Here is a 17,110-nt window from a genome sequence, read left to right on the forward strand (position 1 = left end):
GTATATGTAAATATAAAATCCTCATGCTGTACATAATAGGAATTTATGGCTTTATATGCAATCCTCTTTTCTTCTGTGTTTCTTTATGTAACAGTAGTTTGTGGGTCGTAGCTATGGATTGAAGGTGTTTGGTTCACAAGAACAACTAGCTAGTTTTTCAATCTGACCCCCCTGTGGTGTGGTTGGGGCCATTCTTTCCCAAACACGAAAATAAATGGAATAATAAAGAGTGGCATTACTGGAGGTCAATAAGGCAATTGCTTCTAAAGGAGTAACTCCAGTCTTCTACCTAACAAACCTACCCCATAACAAACATTACTTAGATGGTCCTTTGCCCAGGAAGTCCATGACAATCTTGATTTATGCATCTTGGGTTTTTTTTCATGCTTTGGGGAATTATAATAATATTTTTCAGTAAGACCCTTGTGGTTTGTTTTGAACCCCAACGGCTGTATAATCCCTGCAAATTAGCTTCTTTTTCTTTTTGTCTATAGTTGCCAATACTCTCATTGGCATCTACTCTTGAGCAAATCAGATAATACATGCATTGGGTAACACAATTTTATCTTTTTTGTTTTGTTTTTTTGCAGGGAAATGAGGGTTAAGTGACTTGCCCAGGGTCACACAGCTAGTAAATGTCAAGTGTCTGAGGCCGGATTTGAACTCAGGTACTCCTGAATCCAGGGCCAGTGCTCTATCCACTGCGCCACCTAGCTGCCCCCACAGTTTTATCTTGATACTAACTTTTTTTTTTTAATGTATAAGGTATTTTATTTTTTCCGTTACATGTAAAGATAGTTCTCAACTTTTGTTTATACAAGCTTTACAATTTCAGATTTTTCTCCCTCCCTCTCCTCCCTCCCCCCTCCCCTAGACAGCAGGTAATCTGATATAGGTTATATCTATATTGATACTAACTTTTAAAGACCTGGCGACCAGTGATGTAAAATGTAAACTTTGAAGAGACACAGATAAGCTTTGGAATGGTTAAGCACTTTCCCTCAGGAGGAGAGGAGAGACAAGAAAGGGGAGAAGCTTCACTACTATTGTTCTTAGAAAATAATTCAGCTAGATTCTTTTATTATCAAGTCCATGTAGCTTCCAAATAGTAAATTCAGCCTTTTGATTTAGAGAGTGCCAGCAGCAGCAGCAGCAATGGTAGTGCTGGTGAAGATTCCAGAACGGAGCTCCATCCTCTCCCAAATGAATAGCTCACTTCTATCCTCCTGCTCCCACCAAAGATTCATCTCGATGCTCACAAGTTTTCAAGCTTCCAGGAGCTTGTTGGGAACTTTACATATACTGACAGACACAGATCTCCAATGCACTGTGCAGCTACATTCACTCCTGGGGTCAGGAATTTTTCAGTTCCCTGCAAAATCAGTGCTGACACACGAGACATCTGGAATTATAAATAGGAGCATCAAAATAAACATCAACACCTAAGAGAATAAGAATGATTAATCCAGTGTTCCAGGCAATTGCCTCTCAAGGTGCTATTCACAGCAAATATACATTAGAAATAATGCACCAGATATTGTGCAGTGTATAAAAGCTGCTTCAAGAAAATAGGTTTAAATTACAGGCAAGATATATTGAATGCATGTGTTATTGCAGCAATGTGTGCATACGTCAAGAACATAAGCCAGTATGCATAATAGTAGAACAAAAGTAAAGCCATAATAACATCAGTAAGCCTGATGAATAATAAAATATGCAAAACATCAGGATATGAGGAAATAAACAAGAAAATCATGCATAGTTAACAGGTACAACATATGTATGATATTAGAACAAAGGGAGATAAACATGAACAAGAAAATACAACAAAAACACACTTAAACATGCAATCAGTATCATTCCTCAGTGAACACATGCAATTATATGCAAAGCACACCTCATAGAGGCAAACCATAGGGTTTACTGGCTACTTCTAGGATAATTTTTCCAGTTTCTCCTATCACTTCCTAAATTAGTTTGACCATTGATCAAGTAGTTTTAGCTCCGACGACCTATCTACCTCTATACCCAAGCTGGCTGATTGAATGTCTCCCCCTTCTTCACTATGCTTTAGCCAAATTGTCCTTTTTGTTCCTCACACGTGATCCTCTACCCCTTGCTTCCACGTCTTTGCAGAGGAGTTCACTCCTCCTTATCTCTGCCTCAGAGAATCCCTTTCTTTCTTTAAGAAGTAGCTCAACCTTCCGGGTCTCAGACACTTGACACTTACTAGCTTTGTGACCCGGGGCAAGTAACTTAACCCTCATTACCCTGAGGGGAAAAAGATTGCAGCTCAATCATGGAATGAAGACGGTGGAGAAGTAACACGTTGGGTCCAGAATAAATATGGCAAAAGCTCACCAATTAGAAGCCCAGAAGGTTCAAGGTTAATGAGAACTGAGAAAAGGTCACTGGATTTATCTTTTTTTTTTTTTTGGCAAGGGGCAATGAGGGTTAATTAAGTGACTTGTCCAGAGTCACACAGCTAGTGTTAAGTGTCTGGGATCAGATTTGAACTCAGGTCCTCCTGAATCCAGGGTCAGTGCTTTATCCACAGCACCACCTAGCTGCCCTGGATTTATCATTTAAGAAATTGTTGATAACCTAGAAGAGAGCAGTTTCAATGGAAACCCTGGGTTTGAGAGCCAGATTACAAGGGATTAAGGAGTGAGAGCTAAGGAAATGGAGGCAGTGAGTGTAGAAGACCTTTTCTAATCGTTTCATTGTAGAAGGGTCATTGATCAACAAGCACTTATTAAAAACACCTATGGTATGCCAGGTACTACCATGTGGTAAGCACTGGGAATACAAAGACAAAAACAAAGCAATCCCTGCTCTCAAGAAGCTTACATTCATTTTGAATTTATACATATATATATATTTAACAAGTATTTCTTTTCTCTCCTTCGTATCTCCCCCTCTCTACCTTCATTAAAAAAACAATGACAACCCTCATTGCCCTGCAAATAAATAAATAGATTTTTTTTAAAAAGAAGATAAAATTAGGCTAGAAAGACAGGTAGAAGATAGTGAAGGGCCTTAAAAAAAAGATAAACAAAACTCTGTAACAAATATGCACAGTCAAGTAAAAAACAAATTCCCAAATTGTTAATTTCCAAAAATGCCTGTCTCATTCTACATATTGAGTCCATCATCTCTCTATGAGGAGGTGGGTATTAAGCTTGATCATCCATCCTCTGGAGTCATGGTTGGTCAATGTCTTAATGATCCCAGTTCTTAAGTTGTTAGATTGTTGTCTTTACAATGTTGTTCTTATATCAATTGTTATCCTGGCTTTGCTCACTTCACTCTGTATCAGTTCATACAAGTCTTCCCAGGTTTCCCTAAAGCCCTTTCATTATTCCTTACAGACACAATAATATTCTATTATTTTAATATAACATAATTGATTCAGACACTCCCCAGTCAATGTATATACCCTTAGTTTCCAGTTCTTTGCTATTACAAAGAGAGCAACTTATAAATACCTTTAAACACATGAGAACGTACCTTTAAACATATGATCGATTAATTGATCAACCCACATTTATTACCACTTACTATATGTCAGGCATTGTGCTAAGTACCAGAGAAAGGCAAAAACACTCCTCCTGACCTCAAAGAGTTCACATTCTAATGAGGGAGACAACATAAAAACAACTTTATACAGTGTAAATGGGACTTAATCTTAGAAGGAGGGAGAGAGTGGAATGAGGAAAGGCCTCTTACAGGAGGTAAAATTTGAGCTGAGGCTTGAAGGAAGCCAGGTCACAGGTGAGGAGAGAGGATTTCATTCATGGGGGATAGCCACTGAAGAGGAACAGTCAGATGGGGAGCCAACATGTATATTTATACACACAAAAATATACACACATGTACACACATATACAGTCAAGTTTGCTATAATGCTTGCTTTGAAAATGTGAATTTGTTCCAGTGCGACTGCTCTATCAGGGAACAATTTGAACATAACTAGAACTTTGCATCTGCTCATGTTCCATTTCATCTGCAAGAAACCTCAAAAATGCAGAAAATAGCATCCCTTCCCAACAACTTGAAAACTGCAACCCTTCCAACACCCACTTCCACAAGCACACTTCAGGACTGTGTCAAGGTAAAATGCAGATTTGTTGCATCATAAGTTCTGGTGCAGTAGGAGCTGTGGCTTAAAGACTACCCATTTGATCTGCTCCTACCCCCCAACCACCTCCTATCACTGCCTCTGGGTCCCTCCCCTGGGAGTTTCTACCTGTCCAGCTTTCCAGAGGTTTTACCAACCATCTTGTGGGAAATGGGATACAGGTCCAGCAGTAGCCAGAGGCTGTGGGTGCCAATGCTGCTGCTACTTATTGTAGTATTTGTCTGTTTCTTAGGCAGTAACAAGTATAAAACTGAAAACATGAAAACAAACATTTTGATTAGATTCCAGTATCTTTTTTTGGTCACTGAATTCAGTTTTTATACATTGTACCCTTTACCCTATTTTCTCCATAAGCCTTATGGTTTTTATTCCTTGGTTTTGCATAGTTTGGTGATGTTTAGGAATGAACAGGGGCAGCTAGGTGGAGAAGTGGATAGAGCACCGGCCCTGGAGTCAGGAGGACCCGAGTTCAAATCCAGCCTCAGACACTTAACACGTACTAGCTGTGTGACCCTGGGCAAGTCACTTAACCCCAATTGCCTCACCAAAAAAAAAAAAAGGAATGAACAAAATACAAGGTAACCACTGGGGGAATTTTTAGGATTACTTGAGAAGAGGGTAAATAGAGTGGGACATTTGTAGGCAGCAAGAAAGGAGTCAATGGATAAGGAAAGACTGAAGAAGAAAGGATGATTGAGAGTGCAAGCCCCTAGACCAGAGAGGAGGGATTAGAGGCATAATTTCAAGGAGGGGGGGTAGCCTTGGTAAGGGAGGAGGGTCATCCCTTCCTCAGAGGTTGAATCAAAGGAAACCAGAATGGGGTGACAGGGCAGAGGAATGATATTGATTGATGTTTTTATATGTGGAAGAAGGAAAAAGGAAATATTTAATCCTCATAGCAACCCTGTGAGGCAGGTGCTATTATTAGCCCATTTTATAGCTGAAGAAACTAAGGCAGACAGAGGTCACGTGGCTTTTTCAAGGTCACATGGCTAGTAACCTATGTTACACAATTATTAAGTGTCTGAAGCTGGCTCTGAACACAGCTCTATCTACAGGCGCCTGGCTGTATTCCACTACATCACTCAGTTGCCTCAATTTTCTTAGTAAAGTCAAAGTACTTTTTGGAGAGAAGGGGGTAGGAGAGTGATTTTAGGGGACTTGAGAGTAGGAGAAGTCGTGGGTCCAAATGAGATTAGCTAACATCTCTTTGCAATCCATTTAGATTAGTTGGATTACTTTCTCCAGCGTGGTTCAGCAGCATGATGAGCTGAGGAGGCTAATTACACTTGCTTGCACTACCTACCTTGGCATATTATTCTTGAAAACTTCAAAGCAATATGTCACTGAGTTATTATTAATTTGTTTGGGCCCCAATTTCTTCATTTATAAAATGGGGGGGGTTAATAATATCTTGCTTTCCTTAGAGGATTGTGTGATGATGAAATGAAATCACGGACTGGCAATTACTTTGTTAAACTGTCAAGCATTCAACATTAGAAAGGGGGTATTGTAAAAATGATCATTCTTAGGAGCAAAGAGCAATTCTAAGCCTCTCCTACCTATCGAAGTTTGTTCAAAGTGCTACCAAGGGGCCTTCCCCCCACTCAAGTAAGTCATCATCTAATAGGAACCCACCCACTTCTAGTGTTCAAAGAGCTTGCCTACTCCCTTTCAACAATTCTGGAGATGCCAATCACAGGCCCATAAACAATGAGTAGAGTAAAGCAGTTCTATGGAGAAGGGAAGCTGGGGATTAGTATAACTGGCACTGACAGCACTTTTGCATTCATGATCTTTCCTTTCAAGCCTAAAACCCACATCTCAGTTTCTTGTTTAGAGTGTGGGGTGGGCTAGTCTTCCAATTGCAGAGAAAGACCAAATACAATTCTATTCTTTCTCTCTCCTCTTTGTCTCTCTTTGTCTCTCCTTCTCTATCTCTCCTCTCTCTCTGTCTCACTCCTGTGTATCTGTCCCCCCCTCCGCTTCCTTGAAAGGGTCCTGCAAAGGATTCAAAATTCAAGGAGCAATGATATGAGAGAGTGCAAATAAGTAATTTTAGATGTATTTGGGATACCAAGGTAGATGTGTGGAAGTTCTTTTTTTTTTTTTTTTGGGCAATTGGGGTTAAGTGACTTGCCCAGGGTCACACAGCTAGTAAGTGTCAAGTGTCTGAGGCAGAATTTGAACTCAGGTCCTCCTGAATCCAGGGCCAGTGCTCTATCCACTGAGCCACCTACCCGCCCCTGTGTGGAAGTTCTAATGAAGATGTAGAAAGAGGTGTTAGGGCAGGCCAAAAAAACCCCAAACAAGCAAAACGGGTAGAATCTAGTCTGACCTGGGTGTTTACACTGGCCCCCATGCTATCTCTCACACATCGACTGTACCACATGCCTGAACTACTCTTCTTTCTCATCTGTTGTCCCGATTGCCTGGTTTCCCTCAAGTTTCAGCTAAAATCCCACAGTCTGCTAGAAGCCTTTATTGATTCCTCTAAATGTTAGTGCCTTCCTTCTATTGATTATCCCCGATTTCTCCCGTATACGGCTTGTTTGGATACAGTTGTTTGCATGCTGATTCTCGCATTAGAGTCGGATCTCCTCCTTTAAGATCAGGGACTAGTCCCCTCCTCCTTGTTTGTATTCCCCAGAATTTGGCACCGTGCTCGGCACATAGTAGGTGCTTAATAAATACTTACTGAAAGACTATCTCCCTATAGTTGACCCTTGGTTTCCCTTCCCCCCCAACCCTCCCCTTCCCACCAGCTCAGTTTTTTACACCTAAGAAATGAATTTCCCATCTTCTAATCAGATTCAGTCCTAGGTGTATCTCAAGAGAGGTGGGGAAGATCTTTTAAAAATATGAATGACTCTCGGGTTAACACTGGATGGTGAAGGTCACTAGAGCAGTGGGTTAGGGCGGGAGGAATGAGTATGGCTTTTGCCAGAGTAGGGGAATAAAGGGAAAATGATATCTAGGTGCTCATTTTCCCAAACATTTGCACATGAAATTGATACAAAGAATTCGAGAGATGACTTGGAACCAGGTGTCTAGCTTTGTCCTTACACCCTACGAGGTGAAATGCACCCCTCGAATCAGGAATACCTGAGTTCAAATTGGGTCTCTCCGATGTTTCCTGGCTGCGACCCCGGACAAATCACTTAACCCGTTTCCTCAACAGTAAAATGGTGATAATAACGGCACTTACTTTCCAGAGTTGTTACGACGATGAAAGATTTGTAAAGCGTTGGGCACACAGTAGTCTTTTAATAAATGCTTATTCACCCTGAATTCAGGACCTGAATTCAAATCCAGCCTCAGACACTTGACACTTACCAGCTGTGTAACCCTGGGCAAGTCACTTAACCCTCATTGCCCCGCCCCCCAAAAAAAGAAAAACAAAAAATGCTTATTCACCGTTCCCCTTAATTCCCCAATAGAAAGTATTCTTTGGACCACGGCTAAAATTAGGTTGTTGCTTTGATAAACTCTAAATTTCTTAAAGCTTCGTAACAGTTGAGAGCTACGTAAATGGGGAGAAAAGGATCCCTCCCCTCCCACCCTCCCCAAGAAGGGAAGTTGCTCCAGGTCCACCTTGGCCTTGAAAAATTATAGACTGGTAGAGCACCTGGGCTTAAGACACCTCCCACCTAGGGTCTCCGTCTCAGACAGCCCCTTGCCCAGAGGGGAGTCGGCGGAGCAACCCAAAGGGCACAGCCGACTTCGTGCTCCTAACTCCGGAGGTTCCGCAGCAGCTCCCCGCAAATTCGGCTGTGTGCAGCTGCAGAAATGTGTGGCAAATGAGCCCTCCAACCGGGGCGGGGCGGGGCGTGAATTCTGCAGGCTCCATATCTTTTTTGCAGCAAGCCATGCCCAGGCCATACTCATTTCGGGGTTTCTGGAATGCTCTGGTGCTGCTCCAGCGGTGGTGAGTGGGTGTGCGTGCGTGGGAATGGGGGTGGGGAGGTGCTCCCCGGAGGGGGCTCTAGCCCGGCCACGCAGCGGGTCTCCTTCCTCTTCCCTCTCCCACCCCCGCGCTGCGTGCCTGCTCCGACGCTCCGCATCTTCAGGCTGTTGACCTCCAGAACCCAGCTGCTGGCCCTTCCGTAACCCCTACCCCCCGTTCGGGGGCAGGGGCTGCGTCTCCTTTAAGGGTATCCCGAAGCCGGTGGGGTAGGAGGCGCTAGCCTTTGGGTGGGATCCTCCCAGTCTCCCTGGGGGAGGGGACGCGAGGCTGCGGAGGGCGTCGGGGGCGCGGGGCGCGCGCAGTGCCGCGTCGAGGGTGGACGGCACTTGCGAGCTGGTGCCCGAGCCCGGGGAAACAGGTGTCCCGAGTTGGTTCTGCGAGCGGGGGAGGACGCAGGGGGCGGGGGCACAGCCGCTACTTCGGGCTTTATAAGCCGTCCGGTGGGCGGCGCCACCGCTGGTTGCAAAAATAGCGCCTCCAAGGTGGCCCGTGCCAGTGCGGCTGAGCGTGCTCATCGAGGGCCTGGGCCCGGGCCGCCCCATGGCGTTCTCACTGGTAAGAGGCCGGGGTGGGGGGAATAGGGTGGAGGGAGCCCGGCGCGTGGCGCGCCTCGCCCTCGCCGCCGCGGGCGGTCTCGGCTGGGCCGGGAGCCACGCGCCTCGGGCGGACGGGCGCGTGGGCAGGCTGGTGGCACCTCGCCCGGGGCGCTGCACGCGCATTCCCCACGAGCCCTCAGGCCCGAGCGCGCTGCACCCGCCGTGGAGCGGCGGCCTTGCCGGGAGGTGCAGCGAAGCCTGTTTCCCTGGGGGAGGTTGGGGGGGGGGAAGAGAGAGAAGAGGCGGGGCGCGAATCACATGTCCGCGAGCGTGGAACCTCGTGTGTTTGTTTGAGGGAAGGGACACGGTCCTCTACTCGTGATTCTGTTGTTTTTCTATCTTAAAGGAGCCGGGGTCCTCAGGGGATCCCGCGGGGGTCGGGCGCGGAGCTTTCTGGGTCTTCCCCGTGCCTCTGCTTGCAGAGCGCTTTTTGCTGGGGTGGAGGCAGCCGCAGGTGCAGGTGCGGGTAGCGTGGAGTTGGGGGCGGGGGCGGCATAAGAGCTTCGAAGGGCAGAGGGTGAGACTGGATCTGGCGGGACTGGAGGCGAGCCGGGAGGCGGCGGGCTCAGACGGCGGCTGGGGTGGGTCTCCCAGTCGCGGTTACACGTGACCCGCGCTCCCGCCGGCAGTCGCAATTGCAGGTGTTCGTGCCGAGTTCTGTAAAAGGCCCGGACGCAGGGGAATCACGGGCAGCCACGGGCGATCGCAGGAGGGACGGGCCGGCGAGGCGGATAGAAGCGCCACGTGGGGCCGCCCCTTGTGGACTCTGACGCCCCCCTGTTGTGCAAGTGCGTAGGCGTCCTGCCCACCCCACCCCCAACCCTGGTCCTGGCGGCTCAGCTTGCGCGGGGGCGAAGAGAAAGTGAGAGCTACCGACGGCCCCTGGGGCAGCGCGTCCCCTTTAAGGGCAGCTTGGCTTCGTCTCGGCCTCTCCCTCGGGCTTCGGCGCGCTCTCCCCTCCCGCCCGGCGTGGGGGGGTGGGGGGGAGGAGGAGGGAGGGTCACGTGGTTCACACGTTCGGCGCCGGGAGCGCGGAGCCAGGGGCCGCCCGGAGTCGCCGCCGCCGCCTCCTCGGTTCGGAGGGGCCCGACCTTCCCGGGGCGGACAGCGTCCCTGATTAACGGGCCGAGCCCGGCCAGAGTGGCCGCCGCCGCCGCCGCCGCCGCCTCCGCCGCCCAGGTAGGGTGGGGCCGGGGCGCAGCCACGTCAACCCCGGGCCGGCCCGGCTGGGCGGACTGGGCGGGTTGGGCCGAGCCGGGCAGGATAGGGCCGGGCGCCGCGGAGACCTCTGGGGGGCAGGGGGGAGCTGGCGGGCGCGAGGCTTCCACGTGGGAGAGCGGACCCTCGGGGATGTTCCCGGGGCTGCGGAACTGGGTGGGGGGGAGGGGGGGGTGATGCCGGAGAAGGGAGGGCGGGCCCTGGCTGGGCAGGGCCGATCCCGAAGCCCGGTCTGAGCTTGGGGCCGCAGCAGGAGGGCCCTCCCCAGGGCACCCTCTGTGGGTGGGGGACCCGGCCATACTCGAGGCCCTCGGGGAGAAGAGGAGGTGGATGCTTGAAGGTGGAGGAATGGGTGCCGGGCGTTCGGGCGCAGGGTGCCGCGCTGGGTGGACGCCCCCGGGCAGGAGCAGCGAGCGTGGGCATCGGGGAGCGGGGCGGGTAGCTTTCGGGGGTGGGGGGGGTGGGGTGGGGTTCACCCGAGGTTTGTGACCCTTTCCCTGGTAAGCATCAGGTCACTTGCCCCTCAAGAATTCACGTCGAATGTAGGCAGCAGGGCCACCTGTCTATTCCACCTCTCCTGGTTACCTTTCTGCTTTTAGAGCAACCCGCCCTCCTGGAGTCGAGTCTTTTTTTACAAAATACGGTCAAAATCCAACGTCTGGTCCTGCTCTCTGCACATCTCTTAATTTTTTAATGTCCAAGAGTGATAACTTGATACTGGATATTTTGATCCCCTCTCCCCCAATCCCTCTAAGTGCACTTGGGCATCCAGTTTTTGTTGGTTGGTGAGCTAGCTAGGAGAAATGGAATATTTAATCTGTTCCTTATTTTAATCCTTAAAGGTAGCTCAGCTTTTCCCTGGTTACTGGTAATCTACTTGGGTAGTGAAGTTTTTCGATGTTGAGTGATTGCGTTTGTATTTTTTCCATGGGAACACGGCAAATACTGTCAATGGAGGGTTGAAGAATTCCAAAATGGGGAGGGGGGGAAAGGAAGATTAAAATCACTTAAAATCTCAATGATGGGGGTCTACCAAAGGTGAAGCACATTCCTCTCTTTGTTTTCTTAGGTAACCTGCTTTTGGTTTTGTTTTTTTAAGATTTCTGTTAACTAGGTTTCTGGAATATGAATTTCTTTGAAAGGAGGATGTTTTAACATTTTTTTCTCTTGGGAAGGAGTTATTTTCCATTGGAGGACAACAATTTGACACAAGGCTATATAAAATGTGATTTTGTGTGGGGGGAGGGAAAGAACCAAACCAAAAGCTTCATTGGAGAAGAGCCCTCAAAACGGGGTTGGGGGTAGTTAGGAAGAGTCAGGGGGTGCTCTCTGCTTGCTTCGAGAGGATGTGACCGACAGAACAGTTGAATGGAGTCTGCTTAATGTAGCCTTTTTTGGCAAGGGCTTCATTTTTAGTCACAGGCCGCCTTAAAATTTATCAAGTACACAAATTTATCACGCGTTTATCAAGTTTGAAAGGACTTGACTTTTCTAGTAGGGAGAAGCTGCTCCTTCACAATATTAACAGGTTGATAACCACTGGAGAAATAGTGTCTGTGAGGACCATCTGCCTTTAAGCTCTCTTCAGTGTCTGGGGAAATAGGCTTTAAAAAAAAGGGGGGGGGGTGGAACGACTTCAATGCACTTAAAACAATTAAGTTGTTTATGTTCCTGCTTTCGTTCTAATGCTCTCAGGTAGAAGCTGCCCAGAGGAGGAAGCCCTAAAGTGCACAGAACTAGTGCCACTTCTGGAGCTTAGATAACAAAGGGGCACTTACTTAGTTGTAGCTAGCCCCTAAGGAAAACACTATTAAAGGCAGAACATTGAGGTTTTATCAGATCCTTTAGCTTTTTCAGTCAGCTGAACTCTGTACACATGGTACAGAGCACTTTTCTGGATATGATATGAAGTATAATCTAGACCAGTTGATCCCAATGGATGAACAAAGACCTGGAAATTAAGGAAATTCTTGTTTGTATATCGTGGTTCTTAACAAATTTTAAAATAGATTTTTTTTTAAAGAATGCGGTTGAGTGTAATTTGAGCAATCTCTCCAAATGCTGGAACCTACCTCAAATCTGCATCTCAGGATAATTTCTTACCCACCAAGGTTCACTGAAGGGGAAGCAAATTTAACAAATAAAGAATGGTCAAGGGGGCAAGGATGGGAGGAGGGGAAGGCTTCCTACAAAATCTTAGTCTGGAACCCTGAAGAGCTTTGGTTTGCAGGGGGAGGGGGGTGGAGTCGGTGAAAATAATACAAAAAGGGTGTGTCTACCCCTGCTAAGAGATAACAATGAATATATAACAAGGCAAACCTGCCCCATTTTCCCAAGATCTTTGATACCAATGATGACAAAAATCATATGCTCTGCTTTATATAAAACCAAATTTTACGTGGTTGCAGATTGTATCTGCAGTAGGAAAGTGAGCTTTACAAGTATGATTACCACCAAAGCAGGGTTTGGAGTGAACATTTTTGGTTCACTGTTTTCTCAATGCATTAAACTAATAAGACATTTGGTGAGGGAAGTTGTAGCTATATAAAAAGGGAGTGACATTTTTAGGCTTCAGACTTCAGATATGGGAAAAAAAGGAAAAGGATGAATACAGCAGGGAAGACGGCATAGAATTAAACTTCATATATGTCTGTATTTTGTGGTGAGAGAATTGGGCCAGATATTTAACATAAATAACACAATAGGACAGTTTGCTTCCTAAGGTTTGTAGTTCTGATAAGCCTCTTAGGTTGGAGACAAACTTTTTAGGAGCTGCTGAAGCCAGCATGGTCGTTCTGAACCACTGGCACAGCAATACTGATACTATCAGGAATGTGCTTGCATTTACCATTCCTTTTGTGTGGAGGCATGGTTAGCTGATCTAATAGTGTATGGAGTTTCAGGAAAGGTAGGTAAAGTTTAGTGTTGAAAGGGAGACCTGCCTCTGTTAGTGGGCAGGTTGGACATTCATTAAAATGACCAGCATGTTACCCTGTTGGAACTGGATTAATCTCATAGTCTAAAATAACTTTAAGAGCCAACAAAGGTAGATTGGATCTTAATAAAGGTAGAATTTACCTTTAACTCTAATTCCCATACCAACTCGGATTTCCAGAGAGGATTAATCAAAATTTCAACACTACAGAGTAGGCTCTTTTGGGAACAGCTCATCATTCAGGGTTCCTCCAGGAATAGTGTTGGGCTCATTCTAAAGTATGCAATAACAGAACAAACTCAAGTTTGTGAGTAGTAGAGTGTGATGCACTTAGCTAATCTGATTCTGCTAGTGAGTATACTTGCTGAAATATAAACGGCTTTCTCACTCAGAAGCTGGAAAATCAATAATTGGTATAGCATTGGAAATGGATAACTATTATTGGAAACCAATAGCTATTATCTCCAGCTGCCTTTTCATCCAGGTTGTCAATCACTTACCAACCTGGAACTAAATTAAGATTGAATCTTGATTTATTTAGTAATTAAAATAGTTAATGTGTATAACTTTTCAGGTCTTAAGTTATAATAGTTATGTTAATGCCAATAAAATTATTTCAGTTATCACATTCCCTTCTGTTAAATGACCATTTGCTACATCTCTTAGTACTTGTTTAAAGAGGAGGAATTCACCTCAACAAATATTAAGCTCTATCAGGTGAAATGAATACTCTAGTATTTTTCCCTTGATATCAGACATGCTATTAATGTTTTGGTTATTGTCTTGTAGTTTAGATTCGAAGAAAAAAGGACGGACTTCAAAAAGCAAATAATCTTTTATTTTAATGTGGCAGTTATTGGAGTACTTTGATGGGTGAGACAGATTGCAGGTGGTCTGTAAAGTTGGATGGGAAAAATGCATCTTTATTTTCACTTCTCACTGAAATTGAGCATTTCCTTCAGTTTTGAATTAAAAAAACCCAAACCAACCCATTCTGATAAGGGGTCTATAGGCTTCACCAGGCTGCCCAAGGAGTCCATGACACAAAATTTAGAACCTCATTTTATATCAATTCTATTTTGCCTTATCCCTGAGCACATCAGTCAAAAAAAGCATTTATTGAGCATATGTCAGGCACCGTGCTACATTCTGGGGATACAAAGAAAGGTAAAAGCAGCCCTGCTCTCAAGGAGTTCCCAGTGTAGTGGAGGAGACAACATGGAGACAACTTTAATACAAGATACATTAGTGTAAATAAGGAAGTAATCTCGGAAGGTTAGGGGGCGGGGGCTGGGAAAAGGCCTAGTCTGTAGAAAGTGTTGGAGCCTCCTTTATTCTTGGGGATGAGCCTGGAAGTCTTGAGGAGTATAAGAGCATTTTACTTTTTTCCTTGGTTTGTCATGAAACAGTAGTAATTAGCACCTTTTTTGGACTTAAAAACTAACTTGGTTTGGGGATTGCCTGTATCCTGATTGAGGTGGCAGTTTTTAATGAAATAGAATTTGTTTTATTTTAATCCAAGCAAAATTAATTTTTATGATACTTAGACTTAATTGAGACATTCAAGAATACACTTTTGACCTAAAAGGTAGACTGATTTTTTTGATCAGCTGTATTGGTCGTTTCTCTGGAATAAGATGGCTAACTTTAACGTTTTTTTCCTCAGTCTTGGCAAAAAGGCCAGAAACTGGGGTGTGGTGTGGATGTGTGAGAGGGTTTTAGAAGTGTCTAGAGGGGGGGCAGCTAGGTGGTGCAGTGGATAGAGCACTGGCCCTGGAGTCAGGAGTACCTGAGTTCAAATCCAGCCTCAGACACTTAACACTTAACTAGCTGTGTCACCCTGGGCAAGTCACTTAACCCCAATTGCCTCACACACAAAAAAAAGAAGTGTCTAGAGGGCAGCTAGGTGGCAAAGTGGAAAAAGCACCAGCCCTGGATTCAGGAGGACCTGAGTTCAAATCCAGCCTTAGACATTTGACACTTACTAGCTGCCTTGCCCCCCCCCAAAAGTGAGTCTAGAAGTAGAGGTGTTATAGAAGTTGATAGGCTTTTTGTTTTTTTGGTGAGGCAATTGGGGTTAAGTGACTTGCCCAGGGTCACACAGCTAGTAAGTGTCAAGGGTCTGAGGCCAAATTTGAACTCGGATACTCCTGAATCCAAGGCCAGTGCTCTATCCACTGCGCCTTCTAGCTGCCCCCTGAAGTTGATATGGTTTTAACATGATGTCCAGACCAAATTTTCCTTTACCACCTACAGATAAATCAGTTTCCTTCGGTCTTGTCTTCTTCCTCATCACTGTACTGAGACCTCCTGGGATATCCTAATGACTATATCAATAAATTTTCTCACTCATAGAATTAGACTGGATCTGCTTCAACTGCAGTAGTTAGTACTTGAGGAAGCCAAGAGTTTGTGACTTGCCCCAGATCTTGTCTCTTGGTAAAACTTTGACTAGTGTTATTTCTATTTAATTATATTGATGACTCTCTTGCTTTTAGAAATTCTTCTCCCTTGTGTTTTGCAACCTTGAAGATGGTTCACCATTTTTTTACCTCTGCTCCATTTTTGTTTCCATTGCAACTTCTTCCTCATTCCTGCTCCTCATATCTACTACTCAAAGCTGTCTTCAGCTTTCTGCTTTTCTCATAGTATATTCATTTGTAGATGATTCCCCAGTCTATTTCCAGCCCTGACTTCTTTTCTGGATTGAAGTCTCACGACTCATCTACTTGGTAGACATATCCACATAGAGCTTAAAACATCCCTCCCTTTTTCCTCCCCCTCAACAAGAAAGATATATTGAGCAATGTCTTTTTGAGTTTTCTGCATTTTTGTCTGGTTTCCTTCCTCCTTGGTAGGTCTTTTTCTAATTAGGATTAGATGGTAAGCTCCTTGAGGGAAGACTCTGATCTCCATATTGCTTATTTCTAGTACCTAATAAATATTTGATGTGGTAGAACCACCCTTCTCATCTCCTGAGGTTTAACATTGCAGTCGTTCTTGTCTCTCTTCCACTTCCCTCAGCCAATGAGAAGCTGGTATTATTATTATAGCATCTAAATAGGAACAGTTCAAAAGTCCTATCTTTAAGTAACTGAGAAGTGGTCAGCCAGCCTTTCTTTGAAGGACCACCATGGCTTTTAGCTTCATTATGGTCAATCAGAAGTCTAATCCCTTTGACGTGACAGAACTTCAAATGCTTGAAGATAGCTGTTATTTAGTTTTCTCCATACTAAGCATCTCTAGTTCTTTGAAGTGCTCCTCTTTATAGGGCCTGATCTTGAGTTCCTTTACCATCCTGGTTTTTCTGCCTTGCCCTGGATGTTTTCTTTCAAGTTATCGATGATCCTTCTTAAAATAGGGGCTTTAAAATTGGGCACAGTAATCCAGATAGGATCTGGCCAGCAGGGAGTCTAATCCCCACTACTTCTGGCATATTTTCATAGCCCAGGGCCTGCCAGGCAATGGAGCATGGATCTGGAGATGATGCAAGGAGCCTTGGACCCTCTTTGCTGAACCTCTTCAAAAAGGCTTGGGGAGAGAAGTACTTAGGGTGTAAGTAAAAGGTGGGATTGTAACTCAAGTCTGTGCTCCAAGCTCAGTGGGCTTCCTCCAGTTGGCAGTTTCATATTTATAAAGCATATTCTACTTTGCCCTTCTACTACCCCCTCCCATGAAGTGATTCTAAACTGTCTACCGAGAGACCTCTACCTTTCCCTCCAGTCACATCTTCCACTTATTAACCAAAGATAATTCCACGTTCTTCTCAGCCAGACTGGTTTACTCATTATACCTCCTCAACTTAGACCTTTTCCAACCCTACCTACTCCTTAGTGTCTTATTCCATCTAACTCCTGTGACGTTTTATTTCTGTGGTACTCATTTGAGATTTAGCTTGTCTACTTGGTATATTTTCCTTATATCCCTAACTAGAATTTAAATTCAATAAGATTAGGGGCCATGGCTTATATTTATTTATATTCCTCAGTGCCAGCATAATTTCTTGCACATGGTAGGCCATCAAATGTTTGACAAAGCATAACGATTTTTAAATGAATTGCAAGCTTTTCCTTGGATTTTTGTCACTTGGGAATAGTGAGGTTTTTATGGGAAATAGGTGTCTGCCAGTTCTGCAGTATTTGTTTTTTTCTGGTGTGATGAGTTTCCCTTTATACTAGGCCTTCCTATACTGAGAAGCAGGGTCATTTAATAATAATAAAGCTCCTGAATATTCGAAGCACTTAAATTCAGTA

At 45.2% G+C, this 17,110-nt stretch overlaps 1 protein-coding gene across 8 annotated transcripts in view; it reads left to right on the forward strand.

The window, feature by feature from the left end:
* The first annotated feature begins 7,940 nt into the window (after positions 1-7,940).
* The window catches only part of CPEB1 (cytoplasmic polyadenylation element binding protein 1), a 65,410-nt gene continuing 56,240 nt past the window's right edge, over positions 7,941-17,110 (forward strand). For 2 of the 8 annotated variants that reach the window (XM_043984562.1, XM_043984564.1), the window contains exon 1: positions 8,527-8,663. In XM_043984562.1, coding sequence (XP_043840497.1) covers positions 8,649-8,663 — 15 coding nt within the window. In that variant the 5' untranslated portion in view covers positions 8,527-8,648. Of the gene's footprint in view, positions 8,070-8,526; positions 8,664-9,063; positions 9,165-9,266; positions 9,493-9,733; positions 9,884-10,244; positions 10,263-17,110 lie in introns of those variants that run through there. The other 6 variants (XM_043984565.1, XM_043984567.1, XM_043984573.1 and 3 more) reach the window with 6 other exon arrangements.

Source organism: Dromiciops gliroides, chromosome 2 (genome assembly GCF_019393635.1).
Source record: "Dromiciops gliroides isolate mDroGli1 chromosome 2, mDroGli1.pri, whole genome shotgun sequence".
Taxonomy (NCBI): domain Eukaryota; kingdom Metazoa; phylum Chordata; class Mammalia; order Microbiotheria; family Microbiotheriidae; genus Dromiciops; species Dromiciops gliroides.